The sequence below is a fragment of the Cornus florida genome, unplaced genomic scaffold, assembly GCF_030987335.1.
Source record: "Cornus florida cultivar Cherokee Brave unplaced genomic scaffold, ASM3098733v1 CherokeeBrave_3.0.0_Hap2_Chr07, whole genome shotgun sequence".
Lineage (NCBI taxonomy): Eukaryota > Viridiplantae > Streptophyta > Magnoliopsida > Cornales > Cornaceae > Cornus > Cornus florida.
In genome coordinates this window covers 18,950,040-18,977,370 of record NW_026775577.1, presented here as the reverse complement: position 1 = coordinate 18,977,370, position 27,331 = coordinate 18,950,040, and the positions used below count along the sequence as shown (strand labels likewise).

The window sequence follows — 27,331 nt, the reverse complement described above, 5'->3', positions numbered from 1 at the left end:
TTAATTCCACTTTCCATCAAAGTAAGGAATAAATAGGAAAACACTTCTCCAATAATTAATTACTAAAAAAGTAATTTATAAGTTGACCAAATAATATAATATTAATCTGATATTTATTTTATTTAATCACCAAATAATAGAAGTAAATCACTTGTCCAAATCATGTGAGCCACACAATTAATAAATAATCTTACAGTCTCCCACCTGGCCCATATGATAACTTCCATAGTGATTTAGTAAAATAGTCATTAGTGTGCATCATAAATTAGATTAACTCATTAAGTTGGTCATCATAAATATCATGGTAAATAAACTACCAATGCGAGTCATGGCGGTTATATGTCCCTAAATGACACAGTCTATTCCATATACCATAACACTAGTAACCTATTCAACATAGTCTATAAATGAGAAGTATCAATAATGATCTAACAATAATGTCTTTACCAAGACTATTCCTGTTACCATTTATTAAAGTAATACGTACATGAACATTAATTAATAGGAAATATAAGAAACATATTTAATCAGCGCAAACTGTCAAATATATATAAGCACTGTTAAGCAATCCACAATTAAAAAAATAATCATTATTGACTACATTCAAGACTCATTTTTTTAACATGTTTCATAAATGTCTTGGGTGGTAGTCCATTCGTTAATGGATTGCAATAATAAGTTGTGTCCTCATATATTTGATAGACATTCGTTATTTCTAAATATCTTCGTTAATGATAAAGTATTTCAACTTTAGAATATCGCATAAATTTTCAGCAATCTGGAAATGGTACCTGTAACTCTAAGTACTGAAATAAATTCTCCAACCATAAATTGTAACCTCAAAGCACGCTACAAATTAAAAATTCATAATAATCAAAGTAATAATAAATTACTTTGCACTTTTTCATAATATTGTTCCTCTAATCAAAAATAACAAATTAACTAATTTTGAATTAATAATTATCCACATATTTATAAAAATGTTTTTCTTAGTGTGAGCGTATAATCTTTTATCCCCTACCAACTAGTATATACATCAAACCCCACAATATATGCATAAGGAATATACTTTGTTTCTTTACCTTCTAGCTAACTCATTCTTTGGGATTGCATTAGGCTAAATTTATCTCCTTTTATGTATGGAACAATATTGGTTTAATAATGTTACATACCAAATCTTTCTATAACTCTTTTAATATATGCTTTCTGAGACAATTCTAAAAAATCCATGTGATCTATCATGAAATTTTTCTATTCCTATCACGTAGGATACCTCATCCATATATTTCATTTCAAAGTTCTTAGAGATAACTTTTAGTTTTATACAATAAACTAAGATCACTACTAGCAAATAAAATATCATTAATATATAGAATCAAAAATATAAACTTACTCCCACTAACCTTCTAGTATATACACTGATCAACAGTATTTTCCTTAAAACCAAAATAAATAATGGTATCATTAAACTTAATATACCATTGTTAGGAAACTTGTTTAAATCCATATATTGACATCTTAAGTTTACATACCATGAATTCTTTACCCTCTAATGTGAAGCCTTCAGGTTGTTCTATATGGATTTCCTCTTATAAACTCTTATTCATAAAAGTTGTATTCATATCAATTTGATATAACTCTACATCATAATAAGCTACTAATGCCATGATATTTTAAAAGATTCCTTCTTATATACTGGAGAGAATGTTTCTTTTCAATCTCTTCATTCATGGCACTAATCCATTTAGTAAAATCATTACTGTTAATGGCTTATGAATATGTAACTAGATATGTATATATCTCACTACATATTAAAATCAGATTCTTGTAGATATATCGCATAGTCATTCGGAATAGCAAATCTCCCTTCTCTTTGAGATCGTCTTAATATTATTCCTTATGATTCTTCTATAATCTATTCATTGGTGACAATCTCATTATAGAGTTGTTGATCATTCAATTATTCTTCGTTGTTAAACGGTTCAACAACTGAAGCAACAATTATTTCCTTAAAAGTTATAGATAAAGAGATTTGTACCATAACTTTTGGAATGATCACATTCTTATTTTTATCACTCCCACTAATTTCACAATTCTCAATGAATTTGACATTACCTGTTTCAATAATTATCGTACTATGTTTAGGATAGTAAAACTTGTACCCTTTAGATTACTTAACATCCACAACATTATGGGTAACGAGTAATTACTTAACATACTCCTAACCATATCCATAAGAGTACGATTACGTCTTTTAGCTACACGCTTCTGCTGTGGCATGCCTAGCATAGTGTATTGAGCACAAATGCTATGCATTCCAAGGAGTTTAACAAATGGTCCAAGGCATTGACCCGTTTCATCATACTTTCTATAATATTCACCACCTCTATATGACTTTATGATTTTCACTTTTCTATCTAGTTGTTCTACAACCTCATTTGTGTATACTTCAAGAGTACCCACTGTTAGAGATTTTTCATGCAACAAATAGATATATCCATAACATGAAAAATCAACTATAAAGACGATAAAATTTTTTTCTCCACCAAAAGATGGAACATCAGAAGGTCTATAAATGTTTGTATGAATAATTTCAAAAAACTCTATATTTCTTGTGACTCATTTCTTTGTGTGTTTGATTTGTTTACCCTTAATACAATCTACACACACCAAAATCAGTAAAATTCGATACAGAAAAATCATGATAAGTGCTTAAATGTTGCACATTTCAGCACCTAAGTTAGGGTATTTTAGTCTTTGCATCTATCTTAATTTCATATTTTAGTCCTAATTTATGTTTATGTGTATTTCAGGGCAATGAAGTTAAAATGAGTTAAGAACGGTCCATTAAAGCCTTTTTGGAGTCGAGCAAAGATATTCAGAAAAAGTTCAGAAAATGATAAAAAGAGGTCGTAGCTCATTGCTCGTATAGTGTGTTTATTCTTCGAAAGCGGTCAATCTTGGGCCTTTGATGATATTCCCAAAGATGAAGAAGCAAACTAATTAGCCCGGGGCTAAAATGGAGCTAAATAAGGTTTAAAGGAAATTTCCAACTCTGGGGGGATCGATCCCCCAGGGTGGGGGATCGATTCCCCATGACTTGGCAACATTACAGATTTTTCTTATTATTTGGGCTTATTTTGTGAACTATTGGACTTTAATAGGGTTATTACTTAAGGCCCAGTAAGCCATTAGTTTAGGATTAGTTTTTATTTTATTTAGGAGAGAGTTTTATTATTTTATTATTAAGTTTTCTTATTAAGGATTATTTTATTCTATACCGTGATATGACGTTCTCTCTGGGGGAAAGAGGAAAAGCTAGGGGTTTGAAGAATATTTTACAGAGGCTTTGTCTACAATTGAAGGAAGAAGAAGAAGGAGCCAAAAGATGGAGATGGAGCTTGTTGACACCATGATCATCTTCTCCATGAGCTAGTTCTTCACTTAGGGCTTGGATGAGCCCTAAGTTCATGTAACCTAAACCTTTGTTTTTCTTTTCTTAGGGAATTATTATGTTGTAATTAAATATATGGCCTTGTGATTTATTTATATATACATGTTTGATTTAACAAATTAGGGTTTGTATTGATTAATTCTTCCATTGAAATCTCCAAATTGATTGTATGTCTATATATGATTAATTATGGATTTTATTCTTCATTAGATGATTGAAAATTAATTCTTCCATTAATTCTATATGAAAATTGCATGTCTATGTGTGATTGATTTAGAATTATACTCTACACTAGATACTTCTTTTAGTTGTGTTTATTGATGGTCATAGCATGAGACTTAGTTGATACAATTGTCAATTAATTTGATGGATAAAGGCTTAATCTTGATGGGTTGTTCTGCAAATTAGCTTATTGTCATTAGGTAATTGTAGCAAAGTAGGCAATTTGTGCTTGATTATGTTAATCCATACTTCTAATTACAATTAGTATTATCCTCTTGATTGATGTGTGCTCTTATCGGATACATTTGTGAATGTGTATGGTGGATTATGACGTAGTCTTGAATGGGTTCTACACTTTAGTTTAATTGTCATTAGGTAGACAATTAATTCTTGATGTTGATAATCTATGCTTACAATTGTGATTTGTGATGATAATGTGACCACATTTATAATTACACTAATGAATTCCCCATTAATTGAAAGCATATGGTTAGTTGCATGGGCTTAGTGGTGAATCCTAACCGTAAGACTCTCTTCATATCTCTTTAATTCTTAGTTTAATTTAATTTAATTTACTTGCATTGTCATTTCTATTTCCATGCTTTTGATTTAACTCTAGTTTAATCACTTCACCAAAAATCTTTTTCTCTCTCTCTATCTCTCTCTCTTGTGCAATCTCATTGGCATTAAAATCAAGTTTAATCCCAACACGTGTTCAATCTCTTGGGTTCGATCCCTTCTCACTTCATACTACATAGTATAAGTGTCTAGCGATTTATAAATTATAAAATATGATGCCCACTTGACATTAATTCTAAACCTAAAGTGTTGTGCATTATTTTGTGCACACGTTCGGGTCGCATCAAATCACATTCTTTAATAATTTTTCTTAACCTTTCACTGAATATTATCTAGTCTCTTATGCCACAAGATAAATGAATTTTCATTAATTGAGCAACACTTAATTCTAACATTATGATGTAAGGTCAAAAGGATTTTTAATAAATAAACTATCAAGTTTGAATTTACAAAAATCATCAACAATAATGCCACAACTTACAAATTAGAATTTCTTGAATAAACATTATTATCAAACTTAAAGGAAAAATCATTAACATAAAGTTTTGAAATAAAATCAAATTGAGAGAAATTGAAAAAATATAAGTAGTTTAAAATAATTTAAATAAAATCCATTATCTAAGACTAAACAAAATGCCTCAATGATTTTAAAATGGTTTCAACAAAACTTTTTCCCAATTCTCATAAATAAGAAATTCTCATTTAAATTTGTAATTTAGGCCATAAGAAATCCTTACATCTATTAGAAACATAAACATTAGTACATAAGTCGACCTATCATATATTAGAAGAAATATCAATAAGGGATTCGAAATATACAAAAGTTAAAAGATATATCTTTCTTTTCGAATTATTCTTTATGTTTCATGTAATCTTTCTAAAAGTGTTCAATACATAAATGACACTTTTAAATTATTGCATTCCTTTCTTTTAGTAGATTGACCTAAATTTTTTAATTTTGGGGGTTACTCACTTAATGGCCTTTCAGGCTTATTCCCAAATTTCTTTCTGGTTTCTTGAGTCATCAGATGAACATAATAATTACCTTACTTCTTAAGCCTTCTCTCATCCTAAATTAACATAATGATCAATTCATTCACTTCTACTTGTCTTGATTCAAAATGAGCCATACTGAGTGGACAAAAAATTAAGAATAAATTGAATAAAAAAATTCTCATCCACAATCATGCATAAGGTTCTCAATTTTGTAGCAACATTAGTCATCTTAAGCCCCCGGGGGCTTGGATGAGATGGTAAGGTGTTAGCCTGGGTTATCCATCGGCCCAGGTTCGAGCCTTGCCACCTCATTTATTACCCTCGACTCATCCGGTGTTGTGGCTGTGGGGCCGTGCTACAATATCCCCAGTTTGGTGCCTTTGGGGTAGGTCCAAAGGCCCTGCCCGGGGGAGTTCTGGGTCATCAAAAAAAAAAAAAAAAATTAGTCATCTTAAGAACATACCCATACATGGTAAAAGTACCAACAAAAATGCATAGTAGTGATATAAATTAATAATTTTCGTTTTAAATATTTATCTACAATATGAAAACATTCTTCTAGTCAAATATTCCTTACCACTATCACTATGTGAAACAATTATTCGCATAACTATAATGCTTAATTTGTTCGATCTCTCCCAAACTTTATGGAGAATCTTTTCTCCCTCACTGTCTTTATCATTAATAACAGTAGGTTTCTCAATTTAAAATACTAAATTAAGATTTAAGACATCTAAATTTTTCAACTCAACTTATTCATTCCATTATGAGAAGTTAGTCCTATTGAGAATCAGAACAGATGTAGCATGTGAATTAAGGGATTCAATAAAACAAACATAATAAGATAAAATGTTCACAATAATAATACTTTGAGTTAACAACACGTATATATAACTTAAAAATATAAATACAATGTATAACTATAGTACCCCTTTGGGTGGCAACTATAAAATACTAATAATGATGCTTACATGTATTTATATGTATACCTTCATTGGTGATACATTATTTAATTAAATAAATAAGTTACCTTTGGATATCCTATATCTACCTAATTAATAAATACATACAACTCCTTAATTTTTATTTAATCACTTGAAAATCAATTCCCTTTGGAGAATTATTTCTCATGGTCAAATAAACCCAATATTCATCAATATCACAAAAAATTATAAGTATCATAATTCATGAAATATTGCAATTATGTTTACCACTAAAATTAATATTCATCAACCATTATGGCTAGACCATTTTGGTAGCTACAAACCTTTACATAATATGAATATTAAATTAGATAGTAACTAATTTATGATTAATTATGTCTACTACAAAAAATTAATATTCATCAATCATTATGATTGGGCCACTTTGGTAGCTACCAATATTCACATAATATAAATATTAAATTAGATAGTGATTAATTCATCATTAAATTATATTTACTACTAAAATTAATATTCATCGACCATTATGGTTAGACCATTTTGGTAGCTACTTACCCTTGCATAATATGAATATTAAATTAGATAGTAACTAATTAATCATTAATTTACCCATTTAACATTATACACACATACTCATACTAATCGATCCAAATTTAGGTAGGTTCGATCCCAGAAACTTAATAGTCCAAAAATTCAATAAAAAATATCCTTTTACTTTATATACATAATAAAATATGTTATTTTTATTTTCGGACTTGAAGATCATAATTGAATCGATTTAAAATTGATTCTCCAATATGTATGTATGTTTGGATACAAAACAATAATTTATTTGTATGTGTAACAAAATTACATTAAATTTCTAAACTCACACATTATTCTAGAAATTTAATTTTCTACAATAAACTAAATCATTCTCTATTAATTTATCATATATGTAATTAATGATATATGATAACAAGTATATATATAAGTTTGTACAAAAATCAGTAGTTAACATTAAAATTCATCACCTCGATTTACGCAAAAACCAAAACCAACTATTTCAATTCCAATTGCTATTCTAGTTATGCACGGAATAAAAAAACAAACTCATACATATACTTCAACTACCAGGCAATTCAATGAGGATAAGAAATCAATTTATGGAAATCAATTTACAGGCTCAAAAATTGATCATGCAAACCAAAATAAATTAATCAACTGATCTATCATACTAACCCATTATGCACCCATGATTCCAAAACAAATTTAATTATTTAATTTAAATTTAAATTTATATATATATATATATATATATATATATATATATATATATATTATTTATGCAAACTTTAGTGGAAAATAACGAGTTCCTAAACCATAAGCTCTGAGCAAATCATTAATCACAAATAAATATGAATCATAAGATCTTAGAACTTCATTATCTTCACATTGCTAAAATACATAAATAAAGTAGTTAAATATAAATACATTGATCTGTAATTGAGAGATCAAGCCAAACATCGAAATCCTTTTTGCGGAACGAATAACGTGATAAATTGCAAGTCAAAGTGTGGAAACTGATTTCTCTCTCTTGACCTTTTGCACACTTAAACCTTATATGTGTTATTTTCATTAGTGTACATAATTGATGGGGAATACGCACTTTATAAAGGTAGAGAGATGACTGATTTTCCTTTTTAGTAACCTTAATTCCATCAAAGTAAGAAATAAATAAGAAAAGATGTAATTTATAAGTTGACCAAATAATATAATATTAATTTGATATCTATTTTATTTAACCATCAAATAATATAAGTAAATCACTTGTCCAAATCATGTGGGCCACACAATTAATAAATAATCTTACATCGTATTGGTAAAATATGAATACCATTATCGAATCTCTGATAAGATTTAATCCGGTCAGTAAGATATCAAATTGCATCGAATCAATTCTACTTCTACGTATTGAATTTCTCCTAAATAGCCTAATACTCCGCATTATTATTTTTTAACAATGATCAAATGGATAAATTTTCAATAGCCCGCATAAGGCATTCTTTTCGGACCACTGGGAAGCTTTGCTCTTCAACAACCCAATCATTCCCAAGTCACTGGTGCTTTCAAGCTAACCAACCCCTTGATCCAAGCTGTAGACAGGAATTCCTCCTAAAGCAACCTATCTAACACAAGACAAAAAGGCCTTCCCTTTCATTAAGTACTTCAAAACTGATGAAGTCAATGTGTAAAATCAATCATCTATCATAATCCACTTACAATCCTTTCCCGGCGAAACGATCAAGGGGTTGGTTAGCTTGAAAATAACAGTCCATTAAACATTTTGACCTTTTCAAAATAAAATAGAAGTAATAAGGTGTTAGACCGCTGAAAGGATTTGGGTTGGATCAGTCTAATCTGAATTTGATAAGGTTATTATTGGATTGGATTCAAATTAATTTTTATTTTCGGTAATTGATTATTCAATTTTTTTCTTTTAATCAATTAGTCCAATTATTTTTATGCAACACTAATAATTATTTGACAAGAAAAATAAAAAATAATTAATTAACTTATTAAAAATAATAATAAGAAAATCGAAACAAATCTATTTATCATCAAATGCAACAAGTGAATTTTTTTTCTCCACTTTATGTTTAAATTAGTTAAGCAACAAGTGAATTTTTTTTTCTCCACTTTACATTTAAATTAGTTAAAGTTGAAATAAAAACTCTACTCAAGAATTATAATCAGGTGGAAATAGTTAACAAAATTTTAATTAACACTTAAAATTAGTTAAAGTTGATAAGATAGCAGTACCTTCTTTGCATATGAGATTTTATCTCCGGAAGGTTAGTTTAATTTTTAAATTTGAAATATAAAATTTTGCTAATATATGATGATGAATTGTTTATGTTTGGGCTTTATATATATTTGGTGGTGTTAGGATGCAGGTAAAATGACTACTAGCTCTCCTAAAATTCTTAAATTTTTTAATTTAACTAATATATGACATGAATTGTTTATGTTTGGGCTTTATATATATTTGGTGGTGTTAGGATGCAGGTAAAATGACTACTTCCTTTCCTAAAATTCTTGAATTTTTTAATTTTAATAATTAGATAAGTTGATCTACCTTCCTCATTTAGTCTATTATTCTAAGAAGAATTTTGTCCCACATCAATTATTGACTGAAAAAGTATTGAGTATATATGAATTAAATGTTACCATAACTTAATAACTTTTAAGTCTCTAAAAAAAAACATTCAGGAGGTTGACGTCACATATCACACACAAAGTGCTGTCAAAAAAATTCAAATGAAAATAGTCACTATAATGAAAAAAAACTTAGTGTCCCTTTCAAAAAAATTCAAATGAAAATAGTCACTATAATGAAAAAAAACTTAGTGTCCCTGTCAAAAAAAACTTAGTGTCCCTGTATAATGAAAAATTATCCCTGTATAATGAAAAAAAAATCAGTGTCCCCGTCAAAAAAAATCAGTGTCCCCGTCAAAAAAACTCAGTGATCCTGTCAAAAAAACTTAGTGTCCCTGTATAATGAAAAATTATCCCTGTATAATGAAAAAAAACTCAGTGTCCCCGTCAAAAAAACTCAGTGTCCCTGTCAAAAAAACTCAAATGAAAAAACTTGGCAAATAAAAAAAAAAAACTTAGTCAAAAAAATATTACCAATAGTCACTATAATGAAAAAAAACTTAGTCAAAAAAATATTACCAATAGTCACTATAATGAAAAAAAACTTAGTCAAAAAAATAATACCAATAGTCACTATAATAAAAAAAAAAACTTAGTCAAAAAAAAAGTGGCAGATAATACCAATAGTCACTATAATGAAAAAAACTTAGTCAATAGTTTTTTTTCAAAAAAAAGTGGCAAAAAAGTGGCAGATAATACCAATAGTCACTGTAATGAAAAAAAACTTAGTCAAAAAAAAAGTGGCAGATAATACCAATAGTCACTATAATAAAAAAAAAATAAGTCAAAAAAAAAGTGTCAGATAATACCAATAGTCACTATATAATGAAAAAAAAAAACTCAGTTAAAAAAAAAAAAAAGTGGCAGATAATACCAATAGTCACTATAATGAAAAAAAACTTGGTCAAAAAAAATGTGGCAGATGATACCAATAGTCAATATAATATAAAAAATACTTGTCAAAAAAACTAGTGGCAGACGATACCAATGGTAAGTGGCAGATGATGTGAATAGTCAATATAATGAAAAAAAACTTGTCAAAAAACAAAGTGGCAGATAATGCCAATAGTCACTATAATGAAAAAAAACTTAGTAAAAACAAAAAGTGGCAGATTCTAATGAAAAACACTTGGCAGATACTACCAATAGTCACTATAATTAAAAAAAAGGTGGCTAGATGTCTGTTAGCCGCTAGATGTATAGATGTGGTCACAGGAATAAAATCACAACCGTCTCTTAGCCGCTAGATCTATAGATGTGGTCAAAGGAATAAAATATGATGGAAAAAAAAAAGACACACACAATCACAACGTCACTTCTGCCCTTTATATGCATGGAACTATTGTTTCATAAATCCAAGCATTCCATTTCCAACCAGTAGCGAAAATGCTGCTCCCATTTCTTCTTATGTTGCTTGCACAGATCGATATTCCAATAGTTAATATATTCTACGAAGTCGCAATAAGCAAGGGTATGCCCATCTCCGTTCTTGTTGCATATCGATTTATCTTCGCCACAAACTCACTAGCTCCTCTCGTCATCTGGTACATATTAACCCTTCTTTTATAGTTTATTGTGTACAATAACTCATATACGTATGTCCATTAATTCATTGGATTTTTTCGCTTTTGTTCCAAGTAGTGCTGACTGCTGAGTCCACTCATGGACGCCATATGCCGAAAACTCCTAAGAAAAGCAGAAGAGATCCAATGAATTATGATTCCTAATTCCTGTTTGTTTTGCTTGCTTTTCCTATGTGGTTTGGCGTCGACCTCTTCTTTGCTTTTCAGTCATCAAGTTTGCTCTTCTTTGGTTTGTCGAGTCATGCTCATGCTTCATGTTGGCGTTAATGGGCAAAACGCTTCTTCGCTTTTCAGTAATCAAGGTTACACCGAGTCTACTCAGGGTTAAATTATTTATTTTGCTCTCTTTTTCCCCCTCTTCTTCTTTGCTTTGCATTCATCAAGTTTACACCGAGTCGACTTGTGCTCATATGCTTCAAGTGGGGTTTAATGGGCAAATGAGCCCTTCTTTGCTGATCAGTCATTATGTTTATACCGAGTTGACTCAGAGTTCAAGTTTACACTGAGTCGACTCGTGTACTTTCTAATCCTATATTAATTCTAGATCTTTTTCTTTTTGTTCAACTTTTTCTCATGTATTTCTAGTACTTAGGGCTTCAATATTTTTTAATACAACGTACAATAATTTATTATTTAGATATATAGTCTTAGACGAATAAATATTTGTCTAAATATTGCAGGGGAAACAAGCCGAATCTGACACGGAAACGGACATGTCTTATATTTCTATGTGGATTGTTTGGGTAGGTAAAATCATACATATCCAGTGACGGAGCCAGGATTTCAAGTGAGGGGGGCACACTGCCTTAAAAAAAAAAAAAAAAAAAAAACAATACGGAATACATATATATATATATATATATATATATAACAACTATAAAATTAAAAAAGACAAAGAAGAAGAAAATTATTAAAATATAAAAGGAAAGAGAAATAAAAGAACTTTAATAGGAAATAGTTAAAAAGTTTCAATTGAAGAAGAAGATTTTTGACTTTTTCTACTAAGGAAATTTAAGAAATATGAAGAGTAAAAGAAAAAATAAAGAAAAAATAAGAATATAATTTTAAGAACCATAAATTTGAGGGGGGCACTATATAAATTTTTTCATATATATGAATTTTTTTAAAAAAATTACCACATATATTATAGGTTGTTGGCCAACTCAGGGAAGGGGGGGCACGTGGTCTTCATTGGCTCCGTCCCTGTAACATATCATATCAACGGTTGCAACTCTCCATTGGACTTGTATAGGTTTTACAATCAATTTTATGTAAAATTTAATGTTTGTTTTTATTCTTTAGTCAACATTACTTCTTTTTTTATTTTTATTTTTTATTTTTTTTATTTTTATAGCTTTTCATCAAACTAACAATTTTTTTAATTAATATTAATTCCAGGGGTCCTCTTTATCAGAATTTGTACTTAGAGAGCTTGCGTTTTACGTCTGCAACTTTTACCACAGTTATTGTCAACCTTACTCCTGTTGTTACATTCATCCTTGCAATAAAATTCGGGTGCTTAATAATCTTAGACTTATTCTTTATTGTCTTTCTTTTTCTTATTTTATTATTATATATTATTATTATTTTATTCAGGAAAAAAAATATTATTATTATTATTTTATTTTTTTGGCAGGTTTGAGACCTTAGAACTTAGAACATTAGCTGGGAAATTAAAAATAATTTGGATCATATTGAGCCCAGTAGGTGTTGCGCTCCTCACTTTCTGTCACCTTATGGAGATCAACATTGGGTCGGTCAAATTTAACCTGCTCTCCCATATCATACATGAGACAGAAGAGAATCACAATTTGGTGTTGGGATTAGGTCTAGCTGTAATGGCCACTCTGTCTAATGCAGTATCCTTGATACTTCAGGTACATACTACTTTGTTTAAATAATATTATGATTTTAATTTGAGACCATTCAAAGATTTGGTTGGACTTGGGTTCGTTTTAAGTTGGCTCACTCAAGTTCCATAATCTTGAGGAGCATAGGGCTTGTTGAAATGGAGTAGGTATAAAGCCCATTTTTTGATGGCTTTAAATTTTGGAGCCGAATTCAAATTAGGTCAGAATTTGAGTCGGTCTCATCTTGTGATCCAATATCAACCCTTGGTACGGTACACGACCCCTCTCGAGTGCGGGGAGGATCTTAGACTTTTTTGGTAATACCATTCTAACGATAATAGTTTTCTTGCTTCACTTTGATTGCAGAAGAAGATTGAGGATGATCGAGAGAGCATTATTGAGGATGATAGAGAAAGCATTTTACTAATCCCCTCTTTGATCAATGTAATGGGTGCAATTCAGGCTACTATATATGCCCTATGTGTGGAGAAGGATTGGGCCCAGTGGAAGCTAGGATGGGATATCAAACTTTGGGCTGCACTTTTTGTGGTACTACTAATATTTACATAATCATTGTTATAAATAAACACATCTTTTATTTGTTTAATGTGTAGCCACAGATAAGGGCTTCTTGTTTTTTAGGGAGTCATCGGGTCTGGGCTGAATACAACAATCATCACTTTTTGCGTTTCTAAAATGGGCCCAGTATTTGTTTCTGCATGTAGTCCGATGGGCCTCATAGTAATGGTAGTATTTGGATCCTCGCTGCTGAACGAGAAGCTTTATTTGACAAGGTACAAACAATTTTACTTTACTTTACTCTACCTTTATTTTTATTTTTATTATTATTATTATTTTAGTATCCTTTACTCCATTGTGGAGTGTAAGAATATTTTTGGAATTTTTTAAAAGGACAATTTTGTTATTTCATTTATATTTTGTTGAAAAAAAGCAAATTGTGAATACTGTTTTGTATACTAGACAATAAGATTGGATTGCTACAGTGAAATGCATTATATTGTTCTGTGAAAATAAATATCCTCAAAACTAACATGTAATTTGGAAAATTACAGCTTTATAGCGATAGTGATAATAATAATTGCTACAACGATGCTACTTTGTGGAAAAATCAGAGAAATGCCCGTCAACGCCAATGCCAATGTTGATGGCATCGAACTCAGAGAAATGCCCGTCAATGCCAATGCCGATGCCGATGCCGATACCGATGCCGATGCCGATGCCGATGCCAAGTGTTAGAAGGACTTGAAGTTGTATTAGATACAAAATCTGATTCCACTGTCTGTATTTATTAAAATTTGAATGCACTGTTTGTACTAGTTAATAAGCGAACTATCTATTGTGTACCATTATGTAAGAAATACTTTTAAATGTTATAGTTTAGTTGTATTTTCTTGCCTTCCAAGGAAGAAGTCGAGAGTTCAAATTCTCATATGAACATATAGGTGTGTGAATATATTTTTTATCAATAAATGAGAAGAAAAAAAATTTAGACATTGAATTCATAAAATTATAATTTTGAATTCACAAAGTTATAATTTTGAATCAACAAAGTTAAACAAAAATTAAAATATTATTAATCAAATATTAAAATCAGCTCTTACAGTGTATGTATACTTATACGAAAACTTATTAGCTAAGTAAATTAAAAATACCTTTAATATAAAAAATAAATAATAAGTAATTTTTTTTTAAAAAAATTCTCTTTAAAAATTCTGAAAAATAGAATAAGAAACTTAATCAATAAAAACAACTAAATATAAAATTTGAGATGAATCCAATTTTTGTAAAACATTGAACAAAAATTCTGAAATAATTAACAAACTTTCGGTAAGATAAGAAAATGTGATTTGGGAGCCCTAAATAAGAGTTTTCAACCAAAAATTTATATGATTTACAAGCTGAAGCTAGTGGGGTCATTCTGAATGGGTCATTTCCACCCAAAAAACACTCCTTTCGAGTCGAAAGAGAATTTATCAAACTGAACAAAATTATGTCATTCATCAAGTCAAGACTCGATACTGCACCTTTCTCAACCTTCTAAAATACATTATATATATGTCAAAAGACAACTACATTGTATATGTGTCGAAAGACATGAAAATATAGTCTTTGATACATCAACTTAGTGACAAAAGAATGAATTGAATTGTTGGAGGAAGCAATTGGTTTTTGAAAATGCAAACAAATAAATAAATTTGAGAGTTAGCAAGTAGGGGCTGTAGGACGCGAAGATGAATCTACAGTAATTCAAATAACCAATTCAAAGTGATTGGCAAAACAATTCTCTTTGTACAGTACACCTATCTTGTACGTTTTTGCTTTTTCAGCTTTTACACGCAGATGGAAATTTTAATTTGAAATTATACTAATGTTTATTTGTACAGGTATTATACTAATGTTTATGTAAAATTACAATTAGTCATCTACAAAAATAAATGGGGTTGTTTTCATAATAAAACTCTCCCAGATAATGAGTTTGTTGAGGGATACAATCATACAAATCAGGTTAACGTATAATTCATGAGTACTGTTTCAAGCCTCCATCTAGTGATTTGGTAAAACTCACTCTAACCTTCTTCTATTGGCAGGATAAATTTTAATTTTTAATGTATTTTATTACCAAATAATAATTTTGTTTAGAAAGAAACATCAAAAATCGAAACACCAAGAAATATAAATAAGAAATGAGGAAAACATAAACAGAAATGTTACCAAATAATTCCCAAGTTATTGTCTTTATTTATCATTTTTCTGATTTTGTAATTAAGATTATATGCACATTTGTGATTGGATCACATTAGCGGTGAGTAAGGATGACCTAATGCCCATTGCTAAGTTGGTTAGTAAATTGAAATAACATTAATGTAACATATTTTGTATTTATAATATAAATTCTTATTATGATAATAATAAAATGATACATATAAGTGGTTTATAACATTATTTTGAAGATGATTGTGTATGATTCAAGAAGTACTGATACAGCTATGGGACACAATACAAATACAACAATTTCAACAAAAAAAGAAAAGAAAAAGAAAAGCAGATGGATATAACACAATATGGATATGGCGATACGAGAAATTTTTAAAAAATAAGACACGAAAACATGTTTGGTTTGCACAAAGTAATCAAGATCCAATCCACTATTCTAAATTTTTTCAAGCCTTTAACTAGAATAAATAAATAAATAAATGAGAACATTCTAAAAAAGTAATTTTATATTTACTGCCCAATTTCTAAGGTATCAATCATTCATCTGTCTATGGTTTTTTTTGTTTGTGTCCAACAACATATATCTATGATTTTCGATTGGTCAATCTCTGAGGTTTCAATTATAGTATAGAAGGTGTGTGTGAATGACTGACCAAATATATAGGGTTTTGATTTCAAAAGAATAAGCATCAAACACGGTGACTATGATAGAGGTTAACTTTCTGAAAAGAACAGAAAAAAAAAAGATTGTGAAAGAAGAGTAGTGCCCTGTCCTCCGTTGTTGGCGAGAGTGAAGCAAGAACTTAGAGAGAATAAGGATAAGTTTAAGAGATTTAGGAGAGATAAAAGAAAGGTGTTGGTAATAAGGATACAGATCCTCTATTTATGACATATCTCTCCCGTTTTAGTAGGTGTAAGTAAAATTTGGGAATGAAAGGAAATAAAAAGGGAAGAGAAAATTTTGATCTTGTATCTACGATTTAGAGAGAGAGAGAGAGAGAGAGGTTGAGGAGATAGAGATGTGGCAAATGACGTGTCTTAACAAATGACATGTCTTAATATTAGTCCTCAGATTAATTTTGGAGAGGGTGGGAGAGAGATGTCCTCAGGAAATGATCTGTATTCAGGAGATAAATGTGTATTTAGTTTTTGAAATACACATTCTCTAATTTCTTTATTTATCATTTTTTTAATTTTGCAATTAAGACTATGTCTATATTTGTAATTGGACCACATCAACTGTTAGTAGAAATGAACGACTGATAGGTGAGTAGACAAGTCTTGTCCAAATAATTTTTTATTTTTTATTTATCTCTATTTTAATAAACTTACTCATACTTTTTAGTTAACAATAAATATGATTAAAGTGAATGGACAAAACTAGACAATTCATTAAAGAGAGAAAAAAAGAAAAGAAAAAAGAATCAAACAATTTGGATACCCTTCCCTCAATTTCTTCCAATTTTTTCTTGTGTCCTACCCCTTGCACTTATTTTTATTTTTAAAAATAGTAGCAAATATTTCCAAAACTCATAATTTGACGATAGATGGACGATGTTTCATTAAATCAAATGGCCCTAGTAGGACTGAACAAATTGATCACTATATACATCTTAATTAGTTTGGATCATGCTTAATGTTTTCCCTTAATTTATTTCATAATTACATATTTCTATTTGATTAAGAATATATATATATATATTTAATTTATTACAATTTTTTTTTTAGCACATAATTTATCATTAAAATTGATGAAAGTATAGAGAAAACTGAAAAAACAGACATGGACTACATATTTCCCTTTAATTTATTTTACAAAAAGAGAAGTGAACTAAAGGATAGGAGTAGCAAAAAAAGCATGATAGGCTCAACGTTTAATGGGTATTTGCATGATACTGCCAAAGAGCATAAACTTTGGTTATTTAATAAACTATTCTTTTATTTGACAAAGTGAAAATGTTCAAAATTGCTCAAATTTTATAATGTTAATTTGTTGAAACATCTATATTAGAGGCAACTAATTAGGAAGCAGAGAGGTGCGTCAAGCCAGTCTCAGTCGCCAAGAGGAACGCGTTCTTCGAAATCTTTGTCAAGCAACCTTGTTTGAGCAAGCAAAACAGAAACTCATCCGAGAGTGTATTATGAGTGTTTGTGTATGCTGTGTACATAGAAAAAATTTGAATATTCAATAATCCAAGTTAGCTATTAATTTTTATAATTAATTTATAAAATTGATGAAGTAGAGATAAAACTGAAAAAACAGACTTATGGATTACATATTTTCCTTTAATTTATTTTACTTTGTCTCATTTGAGAATAAAACACTGAATTATCACCTCTACTTGGGAACTTTTATTGGCTTTCGATGGCGGGGCGCGAAAAGAGAAGTGAACTAAAGGATAGGAGTAGCCAAATTGTATATATATATATATATATATATTATATATATAGGTTACACACGCCAGCAGAACATATGGTAGAAAATAAAGTCAGGGTATTTCGCGGCGGATAAAGTCCGGCGATCGCAAAAATACATTATAATTGTTCTGAGACATTTGTTATACTTAAGCTGCAATAATACTAATCATTTTGGGCAAGGCACCATAATACTAATCATCGAGCGATGTAAAGTTGTTGCATTAAGGCTCCAGGGTAAAATATATATATTTTTATTTTTTGGTATTTGGTAAAGGTGTTGACCGAGATTGAAGTCGAGTTACGTTACTTTTGTTAGATTTTAATTTTTTTTTTCTTTATACAACCAAACACAAAAAAATAAAAAAACATACAGAGCCTAAACACAGATTGATAATGAGTGACACGATGGTCCCGACGAGAGAGGGACAGGGGAGTAAGGAGAGAGATGTTAATGAGGTGTGCCTTAAAAAAAAAAAAAAAAATTTTATACTCACCACCCTTCTTCAAGAAATTATATGCACCCTAGACCAGAATAGTTCATGAAGCCCTAGGGCTTGACTTACACTTGAGCCAACCCTTGGGGTTAAAGCTGTTAATAAATCATTTCACTATGATCTAAGGTAATTCGAAATGAAAAATAACCTTTCACATACCTGAGTTAAAACTGTTATTTCATTGTGACCTAAGATCATTAATTTGAAATAAAAAAAAAAACAGCCCATCACATCCAGAGAATTAAGGTTGTATACATCTATTCCTTTTCAGATCTCGCAGTGATGTGCTGGGAGTTCCTACACCCGAGCTTTAACTTTTGAGTTTTTTTTATGGTACTCCACACTCGTATAATGTAAAATAAAAATAATAAAGGGGAAAAAAAGGGACTCATCTAGATTTAGTTCTTTTGTGGTACCTTAATTTATGATGATTTAATGATTAAATCAAATATTTACTATTAATAAAAAAGCCAAACATTATGAGATCAAATGATGTCTGAAAAAACTTTTATCTAGGGTTCTTTCAATCCACAAATTCATGTAATATAATAAGGTTTTTTTTAAAAAAAAAATTAAAAAAAAAAAACCCACAATAATTCTTTTATGGTGTGCAACATGAAAATATTTTTAGGATGTCCGGCATCCCTCATTATAAATTCAGCAATTCTATATATGATGAGGAAACATTCGGACGTAAAAGTTTGGCTATCTATTTAGAAGATTTTGTTTTGGGAGTTTCTTGGATGAAATAATTCTATGCAAAATTTAATATACCCTCTATTCAGGTCTTCTATCTTGAAATTTTTAACATTGACGAAGAATTAAATATTGAAACTCAATAAACAGTATTACAATAACAACTCGGTAACAAATTAAGTTCAAATTAGTTTGCACCGATGAGTTCCATTTTTGCCGACTGGCAATTCAGGAGATAAAAAATAATAATAATACAATTCTATAAAAATAATCTGAATCTGCAGAGTTTACCTTTGCTTCAACACGGACAAGCACATCTTCAGAAAATTTTGAAGCTCTGATGTATAAATGGTAGTGAAAGTCCTGTAATGGTCTACGTGAGGCGACGAGCCGAAGTTGAAAGACACTACTTTTCTTCCCATCTTCCTTTGGTCCTCAATAAACAACTCTATTGAATGAGATGGAATGACCATATCAGCTGTACTATAGAGGTAAAGCTGAGGACAAGGAGGCTGGTTCTTGCAGAGGGTAGAGATAACCTTCCCCAACCTCCTGCGAAACAAACAAGAAATAACAGCTATTGTTATTTGTTTTCGTTAGCATTAACATGTCTTGATAATATTTGAAAACAGCTAATTGTTCTAATTAGGGCTCAGAAATCTGTACTTGGTTATCAGTAAATTGGATTATTATTTACCGGAAAAAAAAAAAATTGGATTATTAGAAAGCAGTAAAGGTTTAGTAGTTACACAGGATACTTACTGATTCACATAAGGCAAATTCAGTAAAATAGAGAAGACTTTCTCAAGTACCAGCAGAAGCAAGGTTTCAGTTAATGGAGGTTCCTTTTGTTGGATCTTTGATAAACTCACTCCACCTTCTATTCCTTCTCCTGTCTCAGTTGAAGGGTTTGCTAAGGAGCTGCGTTTTTTCAGCAAGGCAGCAGTAAATCCAGCTGCCCAGACCTACCAAAAGTTGACGGATAATTTATCAATTTGTATCCCTCCTTATTTTACGTGGTCAAAATTGGAAAGCCAACAGTATAAATTATAAATGGAGAGTGCAAGCAAAACTTAAAAGTCTGTCGTCATAATAACACAAGTAAACCAACAAATCCCAATGGGGATAATAGGAAATTTCAATAAATACTTGACTCAACTCAATAGAACATTTTCCCAACTATTTGGATCAAGTACATTAATCATCTTTTGCCACTCCAGTCTTCTAAAGCCATAACATCAGTTAAACCACATGCTATATCATCTAATTTTTGTATCAAAATGTTTGCTGATCTAAAATCAAACATGTTGATGAATATAGTTTAGCAATTGTCCGGTCATAATCATGAAGATTATAAGTAGAAACGATCGCTCTCAAGAAACCGTGCAAGTAAATATGAATGGTGAAATAAGCAAAGCTCCAATTAGGACGGGTCAGGTATATATAAAATTTTCACTGCACCTGTGAGGATATATTTGCTATTTAAAGCCTTTAGAAAGGGAGGAGAACATACAAAGGGATCTAGAGTTAGTGGACAAGGAGAACATACAAAATGTAAAAAGATATGATCCTTGTAAGGAGTAAATGGCATAGAATATTTGCTTAAGTTACAAAAAAATTCACTAAAAATGCATTGTTGATAATAGTATTATGATAATACGAATTTACTGATTACATCAAATATTCAGCACATGCACAAGATTTCAAACAAAATTTTCTGCAACAGTCAACTGAACAAGCAAAAAACCAGCCCTTTCATCAAATCAAGTAACATGGTTCTAATAGAAGCATTAAATTGATAAATACCACATAATACAAACCCTACTATATAGGTTATTTATTTATTTGTTATTAGAGGATGGCGACAGGTTAGAGATTAAAGAGATCTTACAAACCTGATACACAAAGTGGCGATGGGTTAGAGACTAAAGAGATCTTTAAAATCTGATACACAATGTGAGAAAACACAGGAATTTCAAAAGATGGTGAAGAGCTAACAAATGAGTATTGATTTTCTTAAGAAAGAATATTTTTCTCTTCTCTGGATTGTGCAAGTTCATAAATTTCCCACTGTGCAGGAGCCATACTTAATTATACCAAAAAACACTGCACTGCATACATTACAATCTGTCAAAACCAAATTTTATAAATAATGTCATAATAGTTGATGCTTCATAATTCGTTTGCTAAAACACACAACTTAAAGCTCAGCAACATATTATAGGTCCATATTTCCAAACTAGAAAGAAAACAAGAGCATTTCCTGGTCTAGTTCTTGGAAAGGGAGGAATGGAGAGAAAAATACAAAAAAATGGTTTTTAAAAAGTACCTGACATATCACTTTGCTCTTCCCATTTTCCCAAGAAACAAATGAAGCAATAGGTCCATATAGTAGTGTATAAATCAATCAAAGCTATAGCTCCACTTATAAGCATATAATCAATCAACATTGTTAGACCATCTACGTAAAATAAAAATTTCAGAACGTAACAAATAAAAATGAATTTTACCGCACTAGCTAAAGCAAATGAATTTGGTTCTCTATATAAATAGACTATGAATATAGTTGCTGAATTCAGATATAACTAGGAAAAACAAACAAACAAACAATCTTTGAATTTCAGAAGAATTAAACATGATTTCCAAACCTGAGGATTTAAATCGGGGTCCCCTCCAGAATCAACAACACATCCCTTGATCTTCATCAGTAGGTCTTCTCTGCCTTGCAAATTGTCAATAATGGCTCCATAGCTGCAAATTTAACCAAAAAACAGAACATTTCAACCAAGGCAAAAGCAAGATCACAAACCTCATGTTCAAGTAAAGAAACTCAACACAGCCACACCATATCTTACCATCTAAACTAAGCAATTAGAACTATGAAACTGAACGATATACTGAATAAACAGGAATTTTTCATCTAAAAATACTACCCAAAAGAAGATTTTTTTATAAAACATTATTGTAAAGGCATGCACATATAAATACATGAGTAAAATGGTGTGCACTATATCTGTAACTTATTTTTCTCTAATGTTTGATTGCTTCTATCCAACAAATCCCAAGCTAAATGGTTGCAACAGATCAATAAATTTTTGTTGACCAATAGAACAAATTGAATGATTCAGTTCATGAAGAGCTTTAAACTAAGAGATGCAAAAGTTCAAATGAAGAGCCCAATTGATCAACCTACGCAATCCAACCGGTGTTGCTGAAGGTGTGGAAGAGCAAGGACCGTTCTCGGTCATCCTTCTCCGATTCCGACAACCACGAAGCAAGCTCTTGCGAAAACACCGAAACCCTTTCCTCCAATCTCCTCCCCAAATCGAACGAGAGCGTCTCCTTCACCGAGACAACAAATATTGTAGTGTTAATGCCCCTCGAATTGTACAGTTCGGCGTACCTCTTCAAGTGTTTCGGCTCCGCTCCGAGCCAACCCAGCAACACCACCGTCACAGCAGGCCCTTTGTCCCCAAAAAACCCTAATTTCTCACCATTCACGCTCTTCAGATCTGAATTCGAATCAAACAATTTGTCCTCCGAATTGGGTACGACCGGGTTTGAATCGTCGATTGAGACGGCAAAATCAGACTTCTGTGATACAGAGAGAGACTGGAAAAACCCAAACCGGTTTGAGTTAATGGAGATTGATGAACGTGGGAACGAAGATTGAATGGGTTTGGAACAAATAGGGTTTAGTCGGAGAGTGGTTTGACGACTGTACGGACAGATCAAAGTGTGGCGAAGAGTGAGATTCAAAGGGTGTCTTCTGAGAAGGATTGGAGACGAGAGATTGCGAGTGAGGGTGGAGGGATTGAAGAGTCTGACAGAAGCTTCCATGGCGGAAGATTCGTCGATGAGGAAGAGGAAGAGGAAGATGAAGATGGTAACTATGGCCCACTCACAGTCACAGTCTCGCTGTTGTGAATGCCAAATTATTCATTTCATTTACTTTATGGGCTATGTGACACTTCCCAACTAATTTCACTAATGCGACAGATGATCAATTTAATACCAATTCATTTTTAATATTAGGTCAACCTAATACCAATTTCTTTTTATCACATTCATGACTTTATAATATTAGGTTAGGAGGTTCTCAAATGAACACGTTATTGCTTCATTTTCAAGAGTTATCTTTTTCCTTGATTTGGTGATTCATTTCCTCGCTTTTTCATTTCATGATTATGTTTGATAAAGTATGAAAGAAAAGATAATAATAATTAACGGAAAGGAAAGAAAAATAATATAATAGTGTTAGCAATATAAAATAAAGGATTAATTACAATGACACCCCATGAAGTTTGCTATAATGACAACCATATATAAGTTAGTCATTTTTTGAACAAAGACATTCCCTTAAGTTTAATAAAATTAACAAAAACACCCCAATGGTCATTACACATGGTAAATTGACATTATTGTCCTTTGACATATGCAATTACCAATTTATCCAATACAATTCTTTTTAATTGACCAAAATACCTTAGTAACTTAACCAACAGCCACCACGACCAGTTCACACCCGCCACCACCCATTTCACAGCCATACCATAGTCGCCACCAGACCCACCACCATGGTGCTCGAAATAGACCTACCAAATATCACAAAATACAAAATGGAAAGAGAGATATCACAGCCCTACGATGCCATTTTGGGATTTGTCAATAACTTTGATGAGGGAAAGGTCGAGGAAGGTTGAGTCGTCGTCATCGTCCTCAGCGGTGGCGGCTCGTTTGCGCTTAGATATGTGGTTGCAGTGGTGGCGATTTCAATTATTTGTCTTCGTTTTGATGGAGAAATTACAAATCCCCAATTTCTGTGCAATTTCGGGTGGGTTTCTTTATATGTGTGTGTCTGTGTATATGTATCTATGTATGTGTGTGTGCAAGAGAGGGAAGAAACACAATTTGTTTGTGTATATATGTATCTATGTGTGTATGCGCGCAAGAAAGGGAAGAAGCAATTTCAATTCTCTATGTATACGTATATATGTTTGTGTGTGTGTGCAAGAAAGGGAAGAAGAAAAATTTGTGGTTGGTTTGTAGCCCTAGTTGTGGACGGTGGTGGTGGCTGTGGTTATGGCAGTGGGTGCAGAGAGATGATGGCGGTGACGGCACCGTGGTTGACGAGAGATGGTGCAAGTCGAAGCTTCCACTTGTTGTTGAAAACATTTTATTGTCTCAAGAAATCCGTTGGACAAACGGATTCACATGCCTTCATCTACCTTGCCAGTGGCCAAGATGGATCATCTCCATTGACGATCCACGGCGGCGAAATTGATGACAATAGCGGTGTCGATGGTGGTGAGTGGTGATTCGGTTGATTTTGATTGGAGATGTGAAAGCTTTTGTGGTCGTTGAGAGGAAGGACAGAAGGGTCTATTGTCGCCGGCGGCGGACCAAGAGTCTCAGATGGCCACTAATCAATTGGGGTTTGATTGGAAACCTAAGTAGTGGTGAGTGGTGGTGGGGTGAAATCGAAGGGGTGGGTTTTTTCTTGGGTTGTCTTCAATTAGGTGGCGGGAGGAGGTTAGGGAATTGGGTGTGGCGGCATCGATGAGGGTGGTGGCGGCTGGTGCTCTATCTTCCCCACTGCTCTTCCATATACATATGCATATACATATACATATACATATCTATATATAAGGGCAATAATGTATATAATGTATATATATAAGGGCAATAATGTATATAATGTATATATATAAGGGCAAATTTGACTTTTCATGAGTTTTGATATTTTACCATAAAATGAATTAAATATTAAAGGGCAATTTCGTCTTTTCAAACATTTTATGGGCTTGTTTGGATCAAAATTATCACAGGGGGTGTCTTTGTCCAAAAAAGAGCTAAATTGTATATGGTTGTCAATATGTCAAACCTCAGGGGGTGTCGTTATAATTAACCCTAAAATAAATAACATTTTGTATGAAGGTAGCAAAGTCTCTTTTCACAAGTCATTTGTTTCATTGTTGGCATCTTGATGGCAAATTACAACTCTTAATTATTGGATTTGAATATAAAGTAGACAACATTTTATACAAAATCACAAAAGCCATTCCTAAAAACCCATCAACCTTTTTCATTTTTCATATGATTTGTTTGTATTTGCAGCCTTTTAATTAGGGATGTCAATTTTTACCGCCCCGCCGGGGCCCTGCCTCGTTCCGCCCCGTTAATAACGGATATGGGAACACTTATTATACCGTTGGGGCGGACATGGATACAAATTTTGTACCCGTCGAGGGTCACGGGGCGGGTAAGGGTTCAATATACATATCCTAGGGGCCCCGCCCCGCCCCGCATATAACTATATATATATATATATATATATATATATATATATATTAATAAGTTATTTTAGCGGCTTACCCAACCCATCTCTTACAATCCTAATTTGGGATGTAAATTTGGTATTAAATTTGCTTTTGTTTTGGTTATGGTGGAAGTTGGAGCTTAGAACTTCTTGTGATTTGGTTGTATTAAATTTTTATTTTTGTTTATTATATTCTTTGAATTATGTTATGTGCATGTTATTTTTTTTATTTTTGTTAGAATACATAATTTTATTTATGTTGTGTCATTTCTAGGCTTTGCACATTTAAATAGCAGGAGTTTAAGTTCCAAAAAGTGGGAGAAAAAAATTTGTTAGTGGGGCGGGCACGGGGGCACAGTATTTCCTAACGGGGCGGGGTTGGATATGAAAATTTAACCCGTCGCGGGTCTCGGGGCGGGCATGGACTTGACAAAAATTAAAAGGGGCGGGGTGGGATTTAGGGAAACCCGCTCCAAACCCGCCCCGTTGGCATCCCTACTTTTAATGTCATTTTTGTTATTTTTCGTAGAAATAAGTCTCCAAAATACAACAATCAAGACATTTTTGCATGAATTTTAAAAGAAGCAAAAAATAAAATAAAATTTGACTTTTGTGCAATCAATCCCAAATGTCTTTTGCGTGACCTCGATTGTCATACTTTTGCATATTCAAATAATGCATTTTTAAGATGAACATCACCATTATATATGTATCCATTACTTTTTTTCCATGAAAAAAGAAATTGAAAATGCTCAAATTTTTATGATGTAAGAAAATGAAAATATTAAAATTTTATAATAATTTGAGTGAAACATTGTTGAGACATGGGAGCAAACTAAAGAGTAGTAACGAGTATATTTTTCATTTCCAAAAAGAAATTAGCATGCAATAAGGAAGCAAATTGCTTTCAAGCTATCAACGTTTTCATGTCATTTAAATAAAAGAATGGGCAAAGACAATACTATCATCCAATCCACAAAGACACAAACCACTGCAATGTCAAAAATATTCTGGCGGAGTGGGTCAGATATTCCGGCGAATGAGGACTCGGAGCCAGACAACACCAGCATTCTTGAGAAGAGGAACCAAACTGCCATTAATGTGGCACACCATGACATTTTCAATGCCATCCAAGAATTTGTCGCTGACAGTCGACGGCAAGCTGGTACAGAATAGCATGGATTCCATGACTAGCCAATAATACCTTTTTGTTATTCAACCCTGATAAAAATAAAATTACCTCCAATTTACAAGAAGACAAACTTACCCAACAATACTTTTCTATTGTTTGAGCATGCAAATTACCGAAAAAAAAAAAATACCAACTTCATACACTATTCACTGTTTACCTTTCATATTTTGAAAAAAAAAAAAAATTGTTTACATTTCGTACATTTAAATATTTAAAAAATATTAAAAAGTACCTTTATGTGTATTCAAAGGACAATGTTAGTAAAGTGATTGTCTCACACCCATTCTCTCCCCCCCCACAAAATTCACAATATTTTTATTTTGTTGGAGTGTTAGACAGTATCTACCTTCTATTGACTCCAATAGACCAAGAACAATTTTTGTATTAAAAAAAAAAAAATTCAGTTAAGTAGAGACTTTCTAAAGGAAAAAGCAATAACGAACTAAGATTAGAAATTTACTTACTTTTATGATTTATTTCTTACCAAACTGGAATGAGGTTAATGGTGAAATGTAAAAGTTTAAGGAGATGAGTCCAAACTACTCCAGCTTAAATATATATATTACTAATAATTATTTAGATTTCTAGCAATAAAATTAAGGAATATTTGCCTAATACTCTTAAATATATTTAATTATATTACTTATATT

General features: G+C 31.4%; 2 protein-coding genes across 2 annotated transcripts; one reads left to right on the top strand and one right to left on the bottom strand.

Annotated features, from left to right (window-relative positions):
* Window positions 1-10,779: 10,779 nt before the first annotated feature.
* LOC132316348 (WAT1-related protein At1g25270-like) lies at window positions 10,780-14,083 on the top strand. Its single transcript, XM_059814841.1, has 6 exons — window positions 10,780-10,937; window positions 12,375-12,491; window positions 12,613-12,853; window positions 13,193-13,375; window positions 13,469-13,620; window positions 13,960-14,083. The coding sequence occupies exons 1-6, from the start codon at window positions 10,780-10,782 to the stop codon at window positions 14,081-14,083; spliced, it is 975 nt and encodes a 324-aa protein (XP_059670824.1).
* Window positions 14,084-19,269: 5,186 nt separating this feature from the next.
* Window positions 19,270-23,137, bottom strand: LOC132266684 (uncharacterized). The gene is made up of 4 exons (XM_059767646.1): window positions 22,364-23,137; window positions 21,819-21,921; window positions 19,933-20,135; window positions 19,270-19,722 (listed from the first exon to the last, which is right to left on the bottom strand). The coding sequence occupies exons 1-4, from the start codon at window positions 23,008-23,010 to the stop codon at window positions 19,458-19,460; spliced, it is 1,218 nt and encodes a 405-aa protein (XP_059623629.1). The 5' UTR covers window positions 23,011-23,137; the 3' UTR covers window positions 19,270-19,457.
* Window positions 23,138-27,331: the final 4,194 nt, after the last annotated feature.

Bases quoted from the DNA above. Each gene is read 5' to 3' on its own strand.
- LOC132266684 (XM_059767646.1), bottom strand. From the start codon at position 23,010: ATGGAAGCTTCTGTCAGACTCTTCAATCCCTCCACCCTCACTCGCAAT. The intron at 20,136-21,818 runs GTTTGGAAATCA...AACTTTTGGTAG, and splicing joins ACCCCGATTTAAATCCTCAG to GTCTGGGCAGCTGGATTTAC. The intron at 19,723-19,932 runs GTAAGTATCCTG...TTTGTTTCGCAG, and splicing joins AATTTGCCTTATGTGAATCA to GAGGTTGGGGAAGGTTATCT.
- LOC132316348 (XM_059814841.1), top strand. From the start codon at position 10,780: ATGCTGCTCCCATTTCTTCTTATGTTGCTTGCACAGATCGATATTCCA. The intron at 12,854-13,192 runs GTACATACTACT...CTTTGATTGCAG, and splicing joins CAGTATCCTTGATACTTCAG to AAGAAGATTGAGGATGATCG. The intron at 13,376-13,468 runs GTACTACTAATA...CTTGTTTTTTAG, and splicing joins TTTGGGCTGCACTTTTTGTG to GGAGTCATCGGGTCTGGGCT.